The following is a 19,089-nucleotide window of genomic DNA, read 5'->3' as shown; positions in this document are numbered from 1 at the left end:
CAACTTCATGACACTAACCAAAGAGGCCTCACTTGAGAATCTCCTGTCAATAAGTTACATTTTTATGTTTCAAAGAAGAACTAACTTATTTAATCACTCAATCATAGAATTACAGAGTGGAGAGATCACCAAATAGCTAGTTCACTCATTTTATAGGTGAGGAAATAAATCCTGGTAGAATTTAGTGACTTCTACAAAGTCATGAGGCAGGTAGAGAGGGAAAGAAAGGGGAGAAAGGAAAGAGAAGAGAGGAAGAGGTTTACCTAAGGAAGACAGATGTTAGCATCTTTGTGCCAGGTAATTTTATGCATTTTCTTCTTTAATTCTCTTTAACAAGAAACAACTACTTGTGGTAGTTGTTTTTATTTCTGCTTTTTATATGAAGAAATTGAGACCTGGACAAGTCAAGAAATTGTTCAAGATCATGAAGGTGGGGAGCGAGCCAGTACTGAAATTTGGCTCTTAAGTCCAGCCACTCTGTCTATCTGATATTTATTTGAACACATACATTAGTCCATATACCAAACATGAGTGAGTAGAGACAAGTCAGTAGTTCTTACCAACAACAGTGGAGCACAATTAGGCCTTGCTTAACAGGGAGAAATGTTCTGAAAGATGTGATATTAGCTGATTTCATCATGCAAACATCAGAGTGTATTTACACAAACCAAGGTAATGTGGTGTAGCCTACTGTATACCCAAGGATATACAGTATAACCTATTGCTCCTAGGCTACAAACTTGTACAGCATGTTACTGTAATGAGTACTGAAGGTGACTGTAGCGTAAGTATTTGTGGACCTAAATATTGAAACACTATAGTAAAAAGATTGTATAAAAGATTAAAAATGGTACACCTGTATAGAGCACTTAACCATGAAGGGAGCCTGCATGAATAAAAGTTGCTCTGGGTAAGTGGAGAGTGAAATAAGGACCTAGGACATTATTTGCACAAATGCAGACTATAAATACTTAGGCCATGAAATTTTTATTTTAAATTTTTTCTTTCTTCAGTAGTTGGGCTTAAAGTAACCATTTTACTTTAAAGCCTTTCTGACTTGATAACTTAGTTTAAAACACAAACACATAGTACAAAAATGTTTTCTTTATATCCTTATTCTATAAGGTTTACTCCATTTTTCTATTATAAACTAAGGCACACCCATTAGTGTAGCCTACAGAAGTTGACAATCATCAGTTATCACTGTCTTCCAGCTCTACATCTTGTGCCACTGAGAGGTCTTTGGGGCAACAATGCATTTCCTGTGATAGCAGTGCCTCCTTCTGGAATCCGTTCTGGTGACTTGCCTGAGGCTTTCCTTGAAGAGCTGTCAGTCTTTTCAGAATTACGTGTATGGCGGCTTGCTTGGTCTGTTTCTTTTTTTCATCACACATTTTCTTGTAAGCAGATAGTGCACCACAAACATTCCTCTCTTATTAGTGAAAACCTTTTGGTGTTGAGTTCCAAGTTTTAAAAACATTTAAGGAGCTTGTTAACATGTGCAAAATTTCAACTACACTCTTCGCTGTGAGCTTTCTTGGGGGTTCCACTGCCGCCACCACCTCCCCCTCCTCCACCTTCTGTCTCCTCTTGTTCTTCAGTTATGCATTTCTGTTCTAGTTCCAACAACTCCTTATTAGTCAGTTCCTCAGGAACCACTTCTAGAAACTCCCCAGTGTCTCCTTACATGCCCAGGTTAAAGTTGTTTGCAGCTCAACCACACCCTTACTGATTTTTGAAACTTTCTCATCAGGAAAGCCGTTGATGTGAATAAACCTGTTGAGTGTCTCTTACAGATGCCATCCATACACTTCTTGGTGACACAACCCCAACCCCAAGCAAAATTCTTAACGTACTCATAGATCTTACAATCCTTCCAGAATTGTATCAGTATCTTCTCAATGTCTCCCTTAGCTACTCAGTAAGTGGGCTTAACAACTGCTACAATAGTCGATCCATTGGTTGGATCAAAGAGGTGGTGTTTGGAGAGAGAAATACTTTGATATTGGCATGCAGATCACCAGTAAAAGAAAGATGTGTGGGAACATTATCAGCGTAAGCAAATGACAATGATGTTATTCCCCATACACTACTTCTCCGTTTCACAAAGACAGCAATGTAAGAGGGTATCTTAGAAGAGAAGTGGGTCATCGCTGACCTCTTATTTCTCCTGTAGTGCACTGGCAGTGTGTGTTCATCCATATGCTTGAAGATCCTAGAGTTCTCCCTGTGTCATATCACAAAGGGTTTCAAGTATAGCCTACAACATGGCCTGCAAGCGAAACCATTACCTAGTTCTTAAAAGCTTGAAACTTGAAGAGGAACTTGGGAAGACAGTTGAATAGAGGTGCCCAGCACTTGCCTCTTCCACAAATAAGACCCACAATAAATGAATAACCGCTTTTGAGTTTTTTTGTTTTTGTTTTTGTTTTGGGGGTTTTTTGCTGACAAATGTAAGGTAAAGAATAGGTGCATGCTGAAATGAGTGGGAGAGACAGGAACCCTGTAGGACATGGACACCTGGGATGACAGCATAGAAAGCAATAAATTACCAGCAACTGTGACCCTGGATACCCAGGCAGGGGCATTCTCCATTGCAGGGGGCATGGTAAACAGGATTCCTTGTGGATCACATTGTTGCAGATGCCAGCAATCCTAGCTACAGGAGAGTTCCACAGTGTTGCTTCTTAAAGCCCACGCCTGGAGTCTGCATGGCAGCTGTACTTCAGAGAAGGATCTCATGTTGTCTTCCTCCCAGTCTTCAGAGCCCAGGCTACTGCAGCACTCACCCCTGAGGACACATGCCCCACAGTCTACAACTCCAGTGCTACCACTGCCTTGCTGTAAATCCCCACCAGCAGTGGGGTGCCCTCTGGTGCCCTGGGGACACACCCTTCATGCTCCACACCTAGCCTTCCTGGTGCCATTGCTGGAAGCCTCTACCAACAATGGAACTCATCCCAGCAGGGCCTGAGGAAATATCCACCATGCTCCACATCCCTGGTACCACCACTGAATTGCTGGAGTGGGCATGTAGTGGGTGCCCCACCCTCACATGTGGGTGTGCAAACCACCCATGTGGGATGATATAGTGCCCTTAACCCCACATGGTCCTCCTTGACCTTAACTGCTACATGTACTGCATAATAAGCCATTGATTACAGCTGACTGAGCAATAGGAGACCACATTTGGGTGCCAAAATGGTACCAGAACCAATATAATTTACCAAACTGACATCCTAAGACACATCTTCAGCAGATAGCCTTTTATTATAAAGACCACCTTGTAAAGTTAGTCGGGAGTGCTACTATGACCAGGTGTGCAAATATCAATGTAGACTTCCAAGTCTCAAAAAGCAAGGTAACATCATGCCTCCAAAGGAACATCACAACCACAGCAAAGACCCTACAGAAAAGGGTACTGATTAAATACCTAACAAAGAAAGAATGACTCTAAATAAGTCCAATGAGATACAGGAGAATAAAGGCAGGTAATTCCACAAATGTAGGAAAACAACTCATGCATGATATGAGAAATTCAGCAGAGATAGGGATCATGAAAATGAACCCCAACAAATCTTGCAACTGAAGAACTCAGTAAGTCAAATTAAAAATATAGTTGAGAACCTCTACAACAGACAAGATCACTCAGAAGAAAGAGTTTCTTAATGTAAAAACAGGTCTTTTGAAATGTCTTAGATAAGAAAAAACAAAATGAAAACTTCAAAAATATATGGAATACCATTAAATGAACAAAACTTTGAATGAGAGAGGTTTAAGAAGGCAAAGAAGAGAGAATATGCATAGAAAATCTAGTCAAACAGATAAAAATGTCCCAGTTGGGTGCCGGTGGCTCATGCCTATAATCCTAGCTACTCAGGAGACAGAGATCAGGAGGATTGTGGTTCAAAGCCAGCCCAGGCTAATTGTTCAGAAGACCCTATCTGGAAAAAAACCCAGCACAAAAAAAGGGCTTGGTGGAATGCCTCAAGGTGGAGGCCCTGAGTTTAAACCCCAGTACCACACATACAAAACAGTCCCTAATCTTGGAAAAGATACGGATACTCAGGTATAGGAAATCCAAAGGACTCCCAAATAGATTTTACTCAAAAAATTGTTTCAGTTACTTTTTATCACTGTGATCAAATATCTGACATAAATAACTTAAAGGGAAGAATTATTTATTTTGACTCACAGTTTCAAAAGGTTGAGTCCATGGTCACTTGGTCCATGTCTCTGAGCCCATGGTGAGCCCTCATGATCTGATTACCTCTGAAAACACCACCACAGCAACACTGAAAGGAATACTTTACCACTCCTTTAGGCATCTCTCGATCCAGCCAAACTGCACAATGAAGATGAGCTATCACAAGTCCACCTTCTGTCAATCTGACTCCCAAGCGTATCACTTTAAACTGTGGCATTCCACTCCGGGCTCCCAAAAGGCTCATGTCCATCTCATAATGCAAAACATGTTCAGTCCATCTCCAAGAGTCCCCAAAGTCTTAACAGTTTCAACATTATCCAGAGCCCACATTCAACATCTCCTCTGAAACTCAAGGCAAACTTTGAGCTGTGAGCTCCTTTAAAAAGTCATAAATGGCTTTAGTCCAATTCCCCAGGACTTTTCCTTATTCCCATCTGAAGCCTCATGAGCAGAGTCTTTTCTATCTGCATGTTTTATCAGAATTCTGGTCTTCTGAGCTCCTACTAGAATTGCCCATAAAGTCTGCTTACAGCATTCCAGGATTTCTCCTGTCTCCATCTCCAAACTCTCCCAAATTCCTCCCACAAACCAGTGCTAAGGCCTAAGAACTACGTGGTCAGGTTTACTCACATCAGTGACCCAACTCTGGATAGCAATTTCTGTTATTAGTTACATTTTATCACTGTGACCAAATACCTGACATATATAACTTCAGGGAAAAAGGATTTACTTTGGCTGATAGTTTCAGTCCAGCATGGAGGGAGGGCATGGCAAAGCAGCTGCTCATGACAGACAAGAAGCAGAGAAAAGGGGAAAACAGGGAGGGGCTGTGGCAAGATGAGCCTCAAGGACTCCTCCCTCCCCCTACCCACTTCGTCCAACTAGCCCACATCCTATCTTTCACCACTTCTCAATAATACCCTATATTATGAGTCCATCAGGGTCTAATCCACTCAGTAGGTCAGCACCCTTATGATCTCATTATTCTGAAAACACCATCACGGCAACACCCAGAACAATGCTTTAGTAATCACTTGGACACTCCAAATCCATTGAGTTGAGAGTTGACAATGAAAATTAACCATCGCATACCCCACAACAAGAAGAAATCCTCTATGTCAGAGGAAAAAAAGTACTGAAACTTGGCATTGACTTGGTTCTTTATGACTAAAAATTCTTTTAGGCATCTGTTTCCAGAAAAGGGAAGTTTGATCCATATTGAAGATTTTCTCTGGCAAGTAATTTTTCTCCATAATCAGCTTATCTAGAGTTTCTAAAAATCCTTCCTCTGCCTTCAAATCAACACATTAGATTTACAACTAACTCGCACAACATTAACAGTGCTTGAATCATTTAAACCACCCAGATCTAGCAGTCAATTCAACATGGTAGTTGGCTACAGCCTTTTCTTTCAACATCATTAACAAATTTTTGCTTTGGCCATGATTGACATGATGCTGGGAGGAATGTGCCTCTGTGTCTTGGTATTCAATTCTGGATCTGCTCAAACGTATGTTACTCTTATTCCCTTTAATGAAATAGATCCTTTAATAGCTTTTGTCACTTTGTTCTTGCTCTTCAAGATGGTAACCATGGTGGAATGGTACATGCATGACTGGCGAGCGATAACCAGCACTGATTTTCCACCTTTGTAATCCTTAATCCCTCGTTATATCATTTCCAAGTCAATCACTCCATATGGCCACCTACTGACAACAGGAAGTTGATTTTCTGTATTTTGGGGCCATGATGAACAAAACATGAAAAAGAAAGAGAAATCGATGCAATCAAGAGACTCAGTAAACATGAGAAGTAGGACTGCTGGTGAGGTACCATGGCACCCTGTCTTTGAGTAAACTTATGAGTAGGAGACACTCAATGGTAAAAGTATAGACCAGTAAATACCTAAGCCCAAAGCAGTTCATTGTCATCATCGAGCATTATGCACTGGACATAGTTACATGCACTGTATTTTTATACAGCAAGCAGCATAGTAGGTTTATACCAGCATCACCATAAATATGAGCAATGCATTGTGCTGCGATGTTAGGATGGGTACGACATCACCAGGCAGTAGGAATTTATTGGCTCCATTATAATCTTAAATAACCACAATCATGTGATAATCTCAAACTCAATTGTCATATATGTGGTATGTCACTGACCAAAACTCATGGCACATGGCTAGGAAGCATTTTTTAAATTATGTGCTTAAAGTTTTATTTTGTAGCCATTTTAAAGGTCTGTTCTTTAACTGTATTCATTTATTATCTTGACACTCATTTATTAAGAAGCAGCTTGGTGGTGATCTAGAGTTAGGACTGTAACACATTAGCTGGATAGGTGGTGGGCATGGTGGCACATTCCTGTAATCCCATCAGGAACAGAGTCAAGAGGATCATGAGTTGGAGGCCAGCCTGGGCTCCATAGTGTGACTCTGTCTCAAAACAAGAGACCAGGATTATGCTACACACCTATAACCTTAGCTATTTGGGAGTTAGAGAGCAGAAGGATCATGGTTCAAGGATAGCTTGGGCAAAAAATTAGAGAGACTGCCCCTTCTCAACAAACTAGCCAAGACTGATATGCACATCTGTGATTCCCAGCTATGCAAGAGGCAGAGTGGGAGGATCAGGATCTGAGGCCAGCCCCAGACAAAAGCAAAACTGTTTCCAAAAAAACAAACTAAAGCAAGAAGGAGTAGGGGCATGGCTCAAATGGTGAAGCACTTGTCTAGCAAATGCAAGACCCCAAGTTCAAACCCAGTACCACAAAAACAAAGAAGAAATCCTAACAAAGTGTTTCTCAAAGTAGCTATACCAGTTTACATTTACTATATATAATTCTTGCTAATAATTGGTACAACAGGCTTTTTTAGGCATTTGAAAATTAGGTTCAGGTTTGAGAATTTCTTAAATGTATTCCAGAAACAAGACCTTTGTCAAATATATATTTTGTGAATTTTTATCCCTGTCTCTGACTTGCATTTTTATTTTTTGTAACAGATCATTTGAAAAGCAAAACTCTTTAACTTTGATGGAGTTCAGTTCAACAACATTTTCTTTTATAATTCATGCCTTCTGTGTCCTACTTAAGAAATCTTTGCAGAATAACATCACTAATATTTCTTTGGTTACTTTAAGATGTTTTGTGGCTATTCTTATATTTCAATCTATGGTCTGTTTGAACTTCATGTATGTTCTGATAGTCAAGCTTCATTTTTCTGCTTTTGAATATCCAATTTGCTGAAAAGACTCTCTTTTCCAAATTAAATTCTTTGGGCACCTTTATTGAAAAGCAGGTAGCAATACATGTGTGTCTACTTCTCAACTCTATATTCTGTTCCATTGATCTGTGTCTATATTTATGCTGGCATCAAAATGTGATCACAATAGTTTTATAAGCCCGAAATCAAGTAGTATAAATTCTTCAGGGTTTTTTTTCCTAAAATACTGTGTACTTCTTTACTAAGTCTGTCATTTACTCACATTTGCCTCATCCATTCTATTTTTCTAATTTTCCTTTTCTTCTCCAAATCTTGCCTTCTCTTCAGTTTAGAGAAATGGAATTCGGTTTCCTTTTTGCTTTCCACCACTTTATTGTCAGTTGGTATCCAGAACTATAGAGAAGTGAAAACCAATACATAAGTGTTGAAGTATTGATTGTGAGGTTATGTCGCTATAGACAAGAACTTCTGTGTGGTCAGCGAAAATATGCCAAGATAGGACTAGAAGAGGGGTCAGACCCTTCTAAGTAAGAGATAATGCATTGAGATTTAGAAACACAAGTCATGGAAAGATGACAAGGCATTTGTTTACCGAGGCAATAAAGTATTTGGTGAACAAATAGATAAGTAGACAGTCTAAGAGTGTCTGTCTCATCTTCTCATGTGATATACCTGACCTACTCTTATATATCTAATGTATCATACTTGAATTCACCCCCTGCACCTTCTCCCTTATCCCCTTCTCCCCCATTCCTCGAATAGTTTCAACAGGTCTCATTTTTTCCACTTGCATGCATGTGCACACAGTATTTGCATAGGCAATGACTTCCTAAATAGAACTCAAATGGCTCGTTAACTTAGAGAAAGGATTGACAAATGGGACTACATGAAATTAAAAAGCTTCTGTACAACAAAAGAAATGGTCACCAGGACGGTATGTGGTGGATGGGCTTTATATACGTATATGAAACAGAACTAGAAACCTCTTGCAGTTGCTTTAAGTGGGGTGGGAAGGGGTTTGAGGCGGAGAGATGATGGGGGCAGTGTAAATAATGTACAGTGCAAGCCTAATCAGAATTGTTGCTACAAATCCCCCCCAATAATGAGTATATTCCAATAAAAAATTTTATAAAAAAAGAAAAGAAAAAGAAATGGTCACCAGATTGAAGAGGCAGCCCACAGAATGGGAGAGGAATCTTTGCCATCAATATATCTGACAAGGGATTAATTACCAGAATATATAGGGAGCTCAAAAAACTAAACTCCCCGTCAAAAATCAATGACCCAATGAAGAAATGAGCAAATGAACTGAACAGAGCTTTTCAAAGAAAGAAGCACTGTTAGCTTTTGATGACACTCCTCCTCAAAGAGCGAGCAGAGAAAGGGACACTTTCTCCTAATGGGTAGACTATTTTCTCACTTCTAATCCATCCCCTCTCCCTCACCAAGCATCCACTAGATTCCAGGAGGAGCCTTTGCTACCAGTCTCAACAATACCTGTTCATTAGCCCACTTACCATATGGCAGGGTACTAAAGTACCCTGTTTACTTAACTGTCTTCCTAATCAAAAGGCAAACTCTTTAAGGGGAAGATCTTTTTTTTACCACTGATATCTGGAACAATGCCTGACACCTGGCTGATATGCAATGACGTTTGTTGAATGAACAAATTCACACCTTGATCACTTTCAACATTTGATACTTACCATATAAGCACACAACATCCCATAGTCTGTATACTGAGTATGTATTCTGCCAAGTACCAGACAGAATCTGGCCTTTGAAACAGGCCTTGTTTCAAAGTAGAAGTAAATCTAAGAAAAAAAAATGATACATGGCTATCCTTAAAGTTTGTTAGTAATCCCAGAGTAGTGAAGAAAATTTAATCAATTAAATTACTAGCAATTATTATTTTAAAATATTAAGATTAATTTTCAAAAAGACATTTTTTTAACCTAGTCAATTAAAAATTCCTAACATTCCTCTTTCCTTACTCTGTCACAAACTGGCCTCCATCCGTTGTTTTCTACCCGACGATACCAGCTGCTGTGGTCCTCCTCGTGAGGCGGGTTACTCTTATTGTGACTCGTGCGTTTTGCTGGAAGCTTTGTGTAATCTCTAGGGCTGTTAGCACACAAGTCTTCGATAGGTCTCTGAGTAAAAATCTTATAGTAGATGTCAGGAGGAAATTTGACCTGTGGATGGAAAAGTTCAAAGGACCATTGTAACGCAATTACAAAAGTGGTTTACACTTTCAAAAATTACATCTTTTAAATTTAATAAAAATGTGCTTTAAAATGACTAAAGAAGGATTCATGCATACTTACTCCACCTAACCTGAATCGTATGTGGATGCCAGCAGCAGCGTCCAGAAGCTCTGCCTGTAAGAAAATACACCATTTCAGTGCTCAGTATGTATCAGCTTGCTACTTCCCATTCTATTATTTAAAAATAGTTCCTGAATAGTAATTAGTTATGAAATAGGTGAACTGACCTCAAGTAACTAGTTTTAAGTTATAAAATATTTTAAAAATTAAGGACTTAATTTCTTATGGACACCGGTAGCTAGTTTATATGATAACTAGAAAAATACCAAACTATTTCACTTTTATGTAATATATAAAAATAAAATCCAAGTGGGTTTTTTTTTGGAGGCACTGGGGTTTGAACTCACGACCTCACGGTTTCTAGGCAGGCGCTCTACCACTTGAGCCTTTCCACCACCCCTCAAGTGACTTATTCATAAGACAATTTTTAAATAAGTCCTCAGATGTATGACTTACATATAAAATACTATGTTCAGGTAAATTCAGAATCCCAAATGAACTTTCCTCACTAGTTCTTGTTTTATCAAAAAATTGAGGTTCAAAATTTTGTGAGAATTGTATATAATAGATCTTCTAAATTTTAGCACCCTATACCAAGTGGAAAATAGTTGGAAAAAAAATCCTTGATCCCTTATCAGCAGTCAGTTTAACTTCCATCTCCTGATAATATTATGTGACATAAGAAAATAACATTATCATAAAATGCTTCATCTATATAGCCTGAAAGACAGGCTAATTGTTTGGCAGAACAATTTTTTCTGACTATATATTTTATGAACTCAAGTATGAAAGGTTAGATTCTGTGTTAAAACATTTTTTCATATCTGAATGGTGACACTATACATATTTTTGCTAAAATTTAAACAAATTTTAGTATATGGCTCTGAAGGTTTTTACATATGTGCATATACCATGATATCTCTATCCTGTATCAAAATCCTTTGATACAGGATACACTTTGATACACTTTCAGCCTCTCGGTTGTCCTGTGGCCCCTCTTGGTATTTATCCTCCAATCTCCAAAAATCCCTTTATCATCATAGGTGAATTTTCCCAGCTTTTAAACTTCGATGAAAGGAATTACACAGTATATTCTCTCTTGCCCAACTTGAGCCTGTGATGAGTGTATAAGATTCACCGTGGTGGTTCTTCTGGTTGCTCTCTAGCATTCTATGAGGTAACATCTCAATCTGTCAATTCCATTATTGCTAAACATTTGACACATCTCTAGTTTGGAGCAATGGTGAGTAAAACTTCTGGGGACATTCTTGTTCCTGACTTCTGGTGGATTTTCACATGTAGTCCTTTTGGTTACACACCCACATATGGAATATGAGAAGTCACGGTCGCTTAACCCATTTCCTGTTGCTGTAACAGAATACCTGAGACTGGGACACTTATTTTTTTCCACTTTCAGGATTTTCATTTAATTAAAACACAAACTGACAATTTTCATGCAAAAGAGACTAGTGATGTTGATGGAGTCCAGTGTTTTCAGCAGTCACTCACACACACACACACACACACACACACACACACACACACACCCCACACACCGAGCACCACACGCACACATACCACCCACACCACACACGCATTTCTAATCCCCTAGATGATGATATAGTTCTAGAATATTCATTTATTCTCTTACAGTTCTTAATCCTCTACATATTTTTATCTATGTTGTAATCTTTTCCTTCAGTTTAAAAAAGTCATGTTAATCACAGTCATTCTGAAGTCCCATGTGCTAACTCCAATGTCAGATCATCAGTGGACCCATTTCCATGGTTTGTTTTCCTCATGATGTTTGGTCATGTTCTCCCACCTCTTCACATGTCCAGTATTTTTTCATTGTATCTTAGACACAATTCAAAAGGAACTATAGAGGCCTCAGTAAAAGAGGACTTAGCCCTTTCCTTTAGTCAGTCAGCATGAGGTGCTGCTCTCATCAATCAATCATACACTCAGCTGGGTCAAGTCTGGATTGCAGGTTTCAAAAGCAATCTGTATCTCGTGCATCCATTTCTAGTTCCCCTGTTTCTCAGATGTGGTCCTCTGGGATTTTGTCAGAGATCCTGGTAGGATTCTGTCTCTTTAACCAAGAAAGACTGTGAGAAATTAAGTTACACTATTTGGAAGATTTGAGCTTAAATCTTTATCCTTTTACTTTTTTCAGACTCAAATCATGGCAAGTATACTCATGCATCTTAAGTTTTTTTCTTTTTCTTTTTCTTTTTTTGAGATAGGGTCTTACTATATAGCTCAAGTTGGTATCAAACTCGTAGTCCTACCTCAGCCTCTCATGTGCTGGAACTGCCATGTGAGCCACCATGCTTGATCAGTCATGCATCTTAACGACAGGGTACATTTAGATCTGTTAGTTATTAGGTGATTTCATCATTATGTGAACCCCACAGAGTGTACTTAACACAAACTAATATGACCATGATTGTCACTAGGTCATATAATTTTATGGGACCATCAAAGACTGAAATGTTGTCATGTGGCACAGGACTGTATGTTGGGAGTGAGTGATGACAGACTTTTTGGAGCAGGTCCTCTCCCTGTAGCATGACTTCGTCTCCTAAGCTTATGAGAGAATATGGGAGATTTAGTGGAACAGTTATTTAAACAAGACTTAGCTTGGGAGGAGAATTCCAAGATGGCAGCTAGAGGGAGGAAGCAGAAAGCGAGCCTCCTATAGTGAAATCTTGGAGAGATGCTGGAGACACACTTTGCAGGCATAATCACTGAGAAAAGGCATAACTTTGACCCCTCCACACCTCCAGCCGGCGCAGAGAATCTCCACTTCATGTTAAATGGAGAAACCAGGAGGGCCCCCGGGCTGCCAGTCGCCGGTACCCAGACAGCTTAGGAAGACGCGGACCAGGTGAGCTTCATGGTACCGCGGTACTCCCACAGACAAGCCTGGGCCAGAGCAGCATAGCCCCCTGGACAGAGTGACCTCCACCCCAGGAAAAAAGAGAAACTGAGTAATAAGCAATAAGAACAAATAAGACATGCAGGAAAGAGGGTGGGGCGCCCTGAGCGCCGAAGATTGGGGGAAGGGAATCCTTCCCGGGACTGTAAATAAACAAGCCGGGCGGGCCAGAGAGGCTCTGGCAGGAGTGGGGGCGTGCGCCCAGCAACCAGGAGCGGGAAAGCTGGTGAGAGTGGCGGAGGGAGGAAAACTCCACAGGAGAGGTCTTCCCACATGAACTGTAAACAAACATAGCGGCTGGCAGGAGCAGCAGCACTGCCCAGTAACCAGGAGCAGGAAAGCTTGTGAAAGTGGCAGTGGGAGGAGAACTTCACAGGAGAGGGGGGAAGACCCACCTCCCTCATGAACTGTAAATAAACATGCAGGTCTGACAACACGGGTGCAGTGTCACCTTCCCCAGTGCTTGGAAAGGGGAAAGCTTGTAGCAGAGGCTCATGCACAGGAGAAATCTGAGCAACAAAGCCTGAGGGGCCAGGTGAGTGCTAGCTCACCCCAGAGATCTGCATAAATAACGCCTCCAGCAACAGCAGGCTGACAACAGTGGGCAGGCAAGCCACAGTTGCAGAAACCATTCTCAGAACTGTCTCCAGACTCTTTTTTTTTTTTTCTTTGTCTCCCTACCTTTGATGAGAGAACAACCGAATTACACCTGCAAGCTGAAAAACTTACTGAAACTGTATTGCATTTGAACTTGGGACACTTGGTGGGGTTATTTTTGTGCATGTGTGTGTAGTTTTGTTCTTCTTTATGCGTCCCCTTTGATGAGACAACTACAGAACAACATCTGAGGCACCATCTCCAGGATTGGAGACTGTGACTTCACTGCATTTGAACTTGGAGGTTTTTTGGTTTTTTGGTTTTTTTTAATTTTCTATTTTTCATTTTATTTTAATACATTTTTATAAATACATTTTTCTTTCATTTACTTATTTTTTATTTTTATTCTTACCTTTATTTTTTTACTTTTGATTTTCAATCCTCTCTCTGTCTCTCTAATGTCTGTTCAGCTTACTGTCGATTAGTACACTAAAACTCCCTGTTTATACCTTTGAAATCTTCTTGTCTGATACATTGTTCTGTTTTCTCCCTCCAGTCTGTGTATTTGTTTTTTCCATTTCTTTAACTTCTTGCTTTCCATCTCAGCTCATCCCTCCATTCTAAATATTACCATTGCTATTATTACAAGCTAGAAAATACTTAATTGCACACAGTACAGGGACAGTAACAACACCAAAGACAATGATGGGAAGACAGAAAAAACAGGGAAACCAGTTTCCCCACAGCAAAAATTTAGTACAGGAACCAGAGGGGAATGAAGAAAACAGGTACTCAGACCCAGACTCCAACAAAATGAAGATAAACTATGCCAAAGGACCCAATGAAGCCCACAAGAATAATTTAAAAGAAGACATACTACAGGTACTCAATGAGAATTTTATAGAGATGATACTGGATAGGGTCAACCAAAATGTACAGGAGACACTCAAGAAATTCCAAGACAACAAAAATAGAGAATTTGAAAAAGCAAAAGAAGAAATAAAGGAAACCATAGAAGCACTGTATAAACACCAAAGTGAAAGAGAGAACACGATGAATAAACAGATAAATGAACTCAGGACAAAAATAGACAACATAAAAGAGGAAAACAGCCAGGATATGGAAAACCTCAGAAAAAAGAATGAAAAAGAACTGCAAAACAAAACGGAAGGCCAATCCAGCAGAATAGAACAAACAGAAGACAGAATCTCAGAACTTGAAGATGAAATGGTAATTAAAGGAAAAACCAAAGAACTATTAATTAAACAACTCAAGACCTATGAAAAGAAAATGCAAGAACTCACCGACTCCATCAAAAGACCAAACTTGAGAATCATGGGAATCGAAGAAGGAGAAGAGGTGCAAGTGAAGGGAATGCATAATATATTTAACAAAATAATAACGGAAAATTTCCCAAATCTAGAGAAAGATATTCCCATACAGGTGCAAGAGGACTCCAGGACACCAAACAGACAAGATCAAAATAGAACTACCCCACAACATATCATCATTAAAACAACAAGTTCAGAAACTAAGGAAAGAATATTGAAGGCTGTAAGAGAGAAAAAACAAGTAACATACAAAGGTAAACCCATCAAAATCACAGCAGACTTCTCAACAGAAACATTAAAAGCAAGAAGAGCATGGGGTGAGATCTTCTGGGCACTGAATGAAAATAACTTCAACCCCATAATACTCTACCCAGCAAAACTATCATTCACAATAGATGGAGCAATAAAAGTCTTCCATGATAAGCAGAAACTAAAAAATATGTGACCACAAAGCCACAGCTACAAAGGATTCTTCAAGGGATTCTGCGCACAGAAAGTGAAACCCAACTTAACCATGAAAAGACAGGCAGCACCAAACCACAGGAAAAGAAAAAGCAAGACAGTAGAGAGTAACCTCAACTTAGATACACACAATCAAACCTTCAAACAACTAAGACAACTAAATGACAGGAATCACCACACACCTAGCAGTACTAACGCTTAATGTTAATGGACTTAATTCCCCCATCAAAGGCACCGCTTAATAAAATGGATTAAAAAGGAAGATCCAACAATTTGTTTCTTACAGGAGACCCATCTCACCGACAGAAATAAGCATAGGCTAAGGATGAAAGGCTGGAAGAAGATTTACCAAGCCAATGGCCCCCGAAAACAGGCAGGAGTAGCAATACTTATCTCTGACAAAGTAGATTTCAAACCTACATTGATCAAACGAGATAAAGAAGGACATTCCATAATAATAAAAGGGGAAATAGACAAAAAGGAAATAATAATTATCAACCTGTATGCACCCAATGTCAACGCACCCAATTTCATCAAACATACCCTGAAAGACCTAAAAGCATATATAAACGCCAACATAGTGGTTGTGGGAGACTTTAACACCCCATTATTATCAATAGATAGGTCATCCAAACAAAAAATCAATAAAGAAATCCAAGATCTAAAATATGCAATAGATCATGGACCTAGTAGATGTCTACAGAACATTTCATCCAACTTCTACACAATATACATTCTCAGCAGCCCATGGAACCTTCTCCAAAATAGATCATATCCTAGGACACAAAGCAAGTCTCAGCAAATACAAGAAAATAGAAATTATACCGTGCATACTATCTGATCACAATGCAGTAAAAGTAGAACTCAACAACAAAAGTAAAGACAAAAAACATGCAAACAGCTGGAAACTAAATAACTCATTACTTAATGAAGAATGGATCATTGATGAAATAAAAGAGGAAATTAAAAAGTTCCTGGAAGTCAATGAAAATGAAAACACAACCTACCAGAACCTATGGGACACAGCTAAGGCAGTCCTAAGAGGAAAGTTTATAGCCATGAGTGCATATATTAAAAACACTGAAAGATCTCAAATCAATGACCTAAGGATACATCTCAAACTCCTAGAAAAATAAGAACAAGCAAATCCCAAAACAAATAGGAGGGAAATAATAAAAATAAGAGCTGAAATCAATGAAATAGAAACCAAAAAAACCATACAAAGAATTAATGAAACAAAAAGTTGGTTCTTTGAAAAAATAAACAAAATCGATAGACCCCTGGCAAACCTGACTAAAATGAGTATAGAAAAAACCCAAATTAGTAGAATCAGGAATGCAAAAGGGGAGATAACAACAAACACCATGGAAGTCCAGGAAATCATCAGAGACTACTTTCAGAACCTTTATTCAAATAAATTTGAAAATTTTAATGAAATGGACAGATTTCTAGATACATATGATCATCCAAAACTGAACCAAGAGGAAATTAATCACCTGAATAGATCTATAACACAAAATGAAATTGAAGCAGCAATCAAGAGTCTCCCCAAAAAGAAAGGTCCAGGACCTGATGGATTCTCTGCCAAATTCTATCAGACCTTTAAAGAAGAACTGATACCAACCCTCCTTAAACTGTTCCACGAAATAGAAAGGGAAGGAAAACTGCCTAACACACTTTATGAAGCCAGTATTACACTTATCCCAAAACCAGGCAAAGACACCTCCAAAAAGGAGAACTATAGGCCAATCTCCTTAATGAACATTGATGCAAAAATCCTCAACAAAATAATGGCAAACCGAATTCAACAACACATCAAAAAGATTATTCACCACGACCAAATAGGCTTCATCCCAGGGATTCAGGGGTGGTTCAACATACGAAAATCAATAAACGTAATAAACCACATTAACAGAAGCAAAGACAAAAACCACTTGATCATCTCAATAGATGCAGAAAAAGCCTTTGATAAGATCCAACACCATTTCATGATAAAAGCTCTAAGAAAACTAGGAATAGAAGGAAAGTACCTCAACATTATAAAAGCTATATATGACAAACCTACAGCCAGCATTATACTTAATGGAGAAAAACTGAAACCATTCCCTCTAAAATCAGGAACCAGACAAGGATGCCCACTATCTCCACTCCTATTCAACATAGTACTGGAATTCCTAGCCAGAGCAATTAGGCAAGAAGAAGGAATAAAAGGAATACAAATAGGTAAAGAAACTGTCAAAATATCCCTATTTGCAGACGACATGATCCTATACCTTAAAGACCTAAAACACTCTACTCAGAAGCTTCTAGACATCATCAATAGCTATAGCAAGGTAGCAGGATATAAAATCAACATAGAAAAATCATTAGCATTTCTATACACTAATAATGAGCAAACTGAAAAAGAATACATGAAAATAATTCCATTTACAATAGCCTCAAAAAAAAATCAAATACCTAGGTGTAAACCTAACGAAAGATGTGAATGACCTCTACAAGGAAAACTATACACTTCTGAAGAAAGAGATTGAGGAAGGCTATAGAAAGTGGAGAGATCTCCCATGCTCATGGATTGGTAGAATCAACATAGTAAAAATGTCGATACTCCCTAAAGTAATCTACATGTTTAATGCAATTCCCATCAAAATTCCAATGACATTCATTAAAGAGACTGAAAAATCTACCGTGAAATTTATATGGAAACACAAGAGGCCACGAATAGCCAAGGCAATACTCAGTCAAAAGAACAATGCAGGAGGTATCACAATACCTGACTTCAAACTATATTACAAAGCAATAGCAATAAAAACAGCATGGTACTGGCACAAAAACAGACATGAAGACCAGTGGAACAGAATAGAGGACCCAGATATGAAACCACAAAACTATAACCAACTTGTCTTTGACAAAGGAGCTAAAAATATATGATGGAGAAATAGCAGCCTCTTCAACAAAAACTGCTGGGAAAACTGGTTAACAGTCTGCAAAAAACTGAAACTAGATCCATGTATATCACCCTATACCAAGATTAACTCAAAATGGATCAAGGATCTTAATATCAGACCACAAACTCTAAAGTTGATACAGGAAAGAGTAGGAAATACTCTGGAATTAGTGGGTGTGGGTAAGAACTTTCTCAACGAAACCCCAGCAGCACAGCAACTAAGAGATAGCATAGATACATGGGACCTCATAAAACTAAAAAGCTTCTGTTCATCAAAAGAAATGGTCTCTAAACTGAAGAGAACACCCACAGAGTGGGAGAAAATATTTGCCAACTATACATCAGACAAAGGACTGATAACCAGAATATATAGGGAACTTAAAAAACTAAATTCTCCCAAAACTAATGAACCAATAAAGAAATGGGCTAGTGAACTAAACAGAACTTTCTCAAAAGAAGAAATTCAAATGGCCAAAAAACACATGAAAAAATGCTCACCATCTCTAGCAATAAAGGAAATGCAAATTAAAACCACGCTAAGATTCCACCTCACCCCTGTTAGAATAGCCATCATCAGCAACACCACCAACAACAGGTGTTGGCGAGGATGCGGGGAAAAAGGAACCCTCTTACACTGTTGGTGGGAATGTAGACTAGTACAACCACTCTGGAAAAAAAATTTGGAGGCTACTTAAAAAGCTAGACATCGATCTACCATTTGATCCAGCAATACCACTCTTGGGGATATACCCAAAAGACTGTGACACAGGTTACTCCAGAGGCACCTGCACACCCATGTTTACTGCAGCACTATTCACAATAGCCAAGTTATGGAAGCAGCCAAGATGCCCCACCACTGACGAATGGATTAAGAAAATGTGGTATCTATACACAATGGAATTTTATGCAGCTATGAAGAAGAACGAAATGTTATCATTCTCTGGTAAATGGATGGAATTGGAGAACATCATTCTGAGTGAGGTTAGCCTGGCCTAAAAGACCAAAAATCGTATGTTCTCCCTCATATGCGGACATTAGATCAAGGGCAAACACA

The 19,089-nt window shown here is 39.0% G+C and overlaps 1 protein-coding gene across 3 annotated transcripts in view; it reads right to left on the bottom strand.

Annotated features, from left to right (window-relative positions):
* C2H11orf65 (chromosome 2 C11orf65 homolog) overlaps positions 1–19,089 on the bottom strand; it is a 49,540-nt gene that overhangs the window by 9,243 nt on the left and 21,208 nt on the right. For 2 of the 3 annotated variants that reach the window (XM_074066794.1, XM_074066795.1), the window contains 4 exons: positions 9,761–9,814; positions 9,428–9,628; positions 9,140–9,247; positions 7,696–7,826 (listed from right to left, as the gene is read on the bottom strand). In XM_074066794.1, the coding sequence (XP_073922895.1) occupies positions 7,696–7,826; positions 9,140–9,247; positions 9,428–9,628; positions 9,761–9,814 (494 nt within the window). The remainder of the gene's footprint in view (positions 1–7,695; positions 7,827–9,139; positions 9,248–9,427; positions 9,629–9,760; positions 9,815–19,089) is intronic. The other variant, XM_020170616.2, reaches the window with a different exon arrangement.

Source organism: Castor canadensis, chromosome 2 (assembly GCF_047511655.1).
Source record: "Castor canadensis chromosome 2, mCasCan1.hap1v2, whole genome shotgun sequence".
NCBI lineage: Eukaryota > Metazoa > Chordata > Mammalia > Rodentia > Castoridae > Castor > Castor canadensis.
This window is presented reverse-complemented; position numbering and strand designations above follow the sequence as displayed.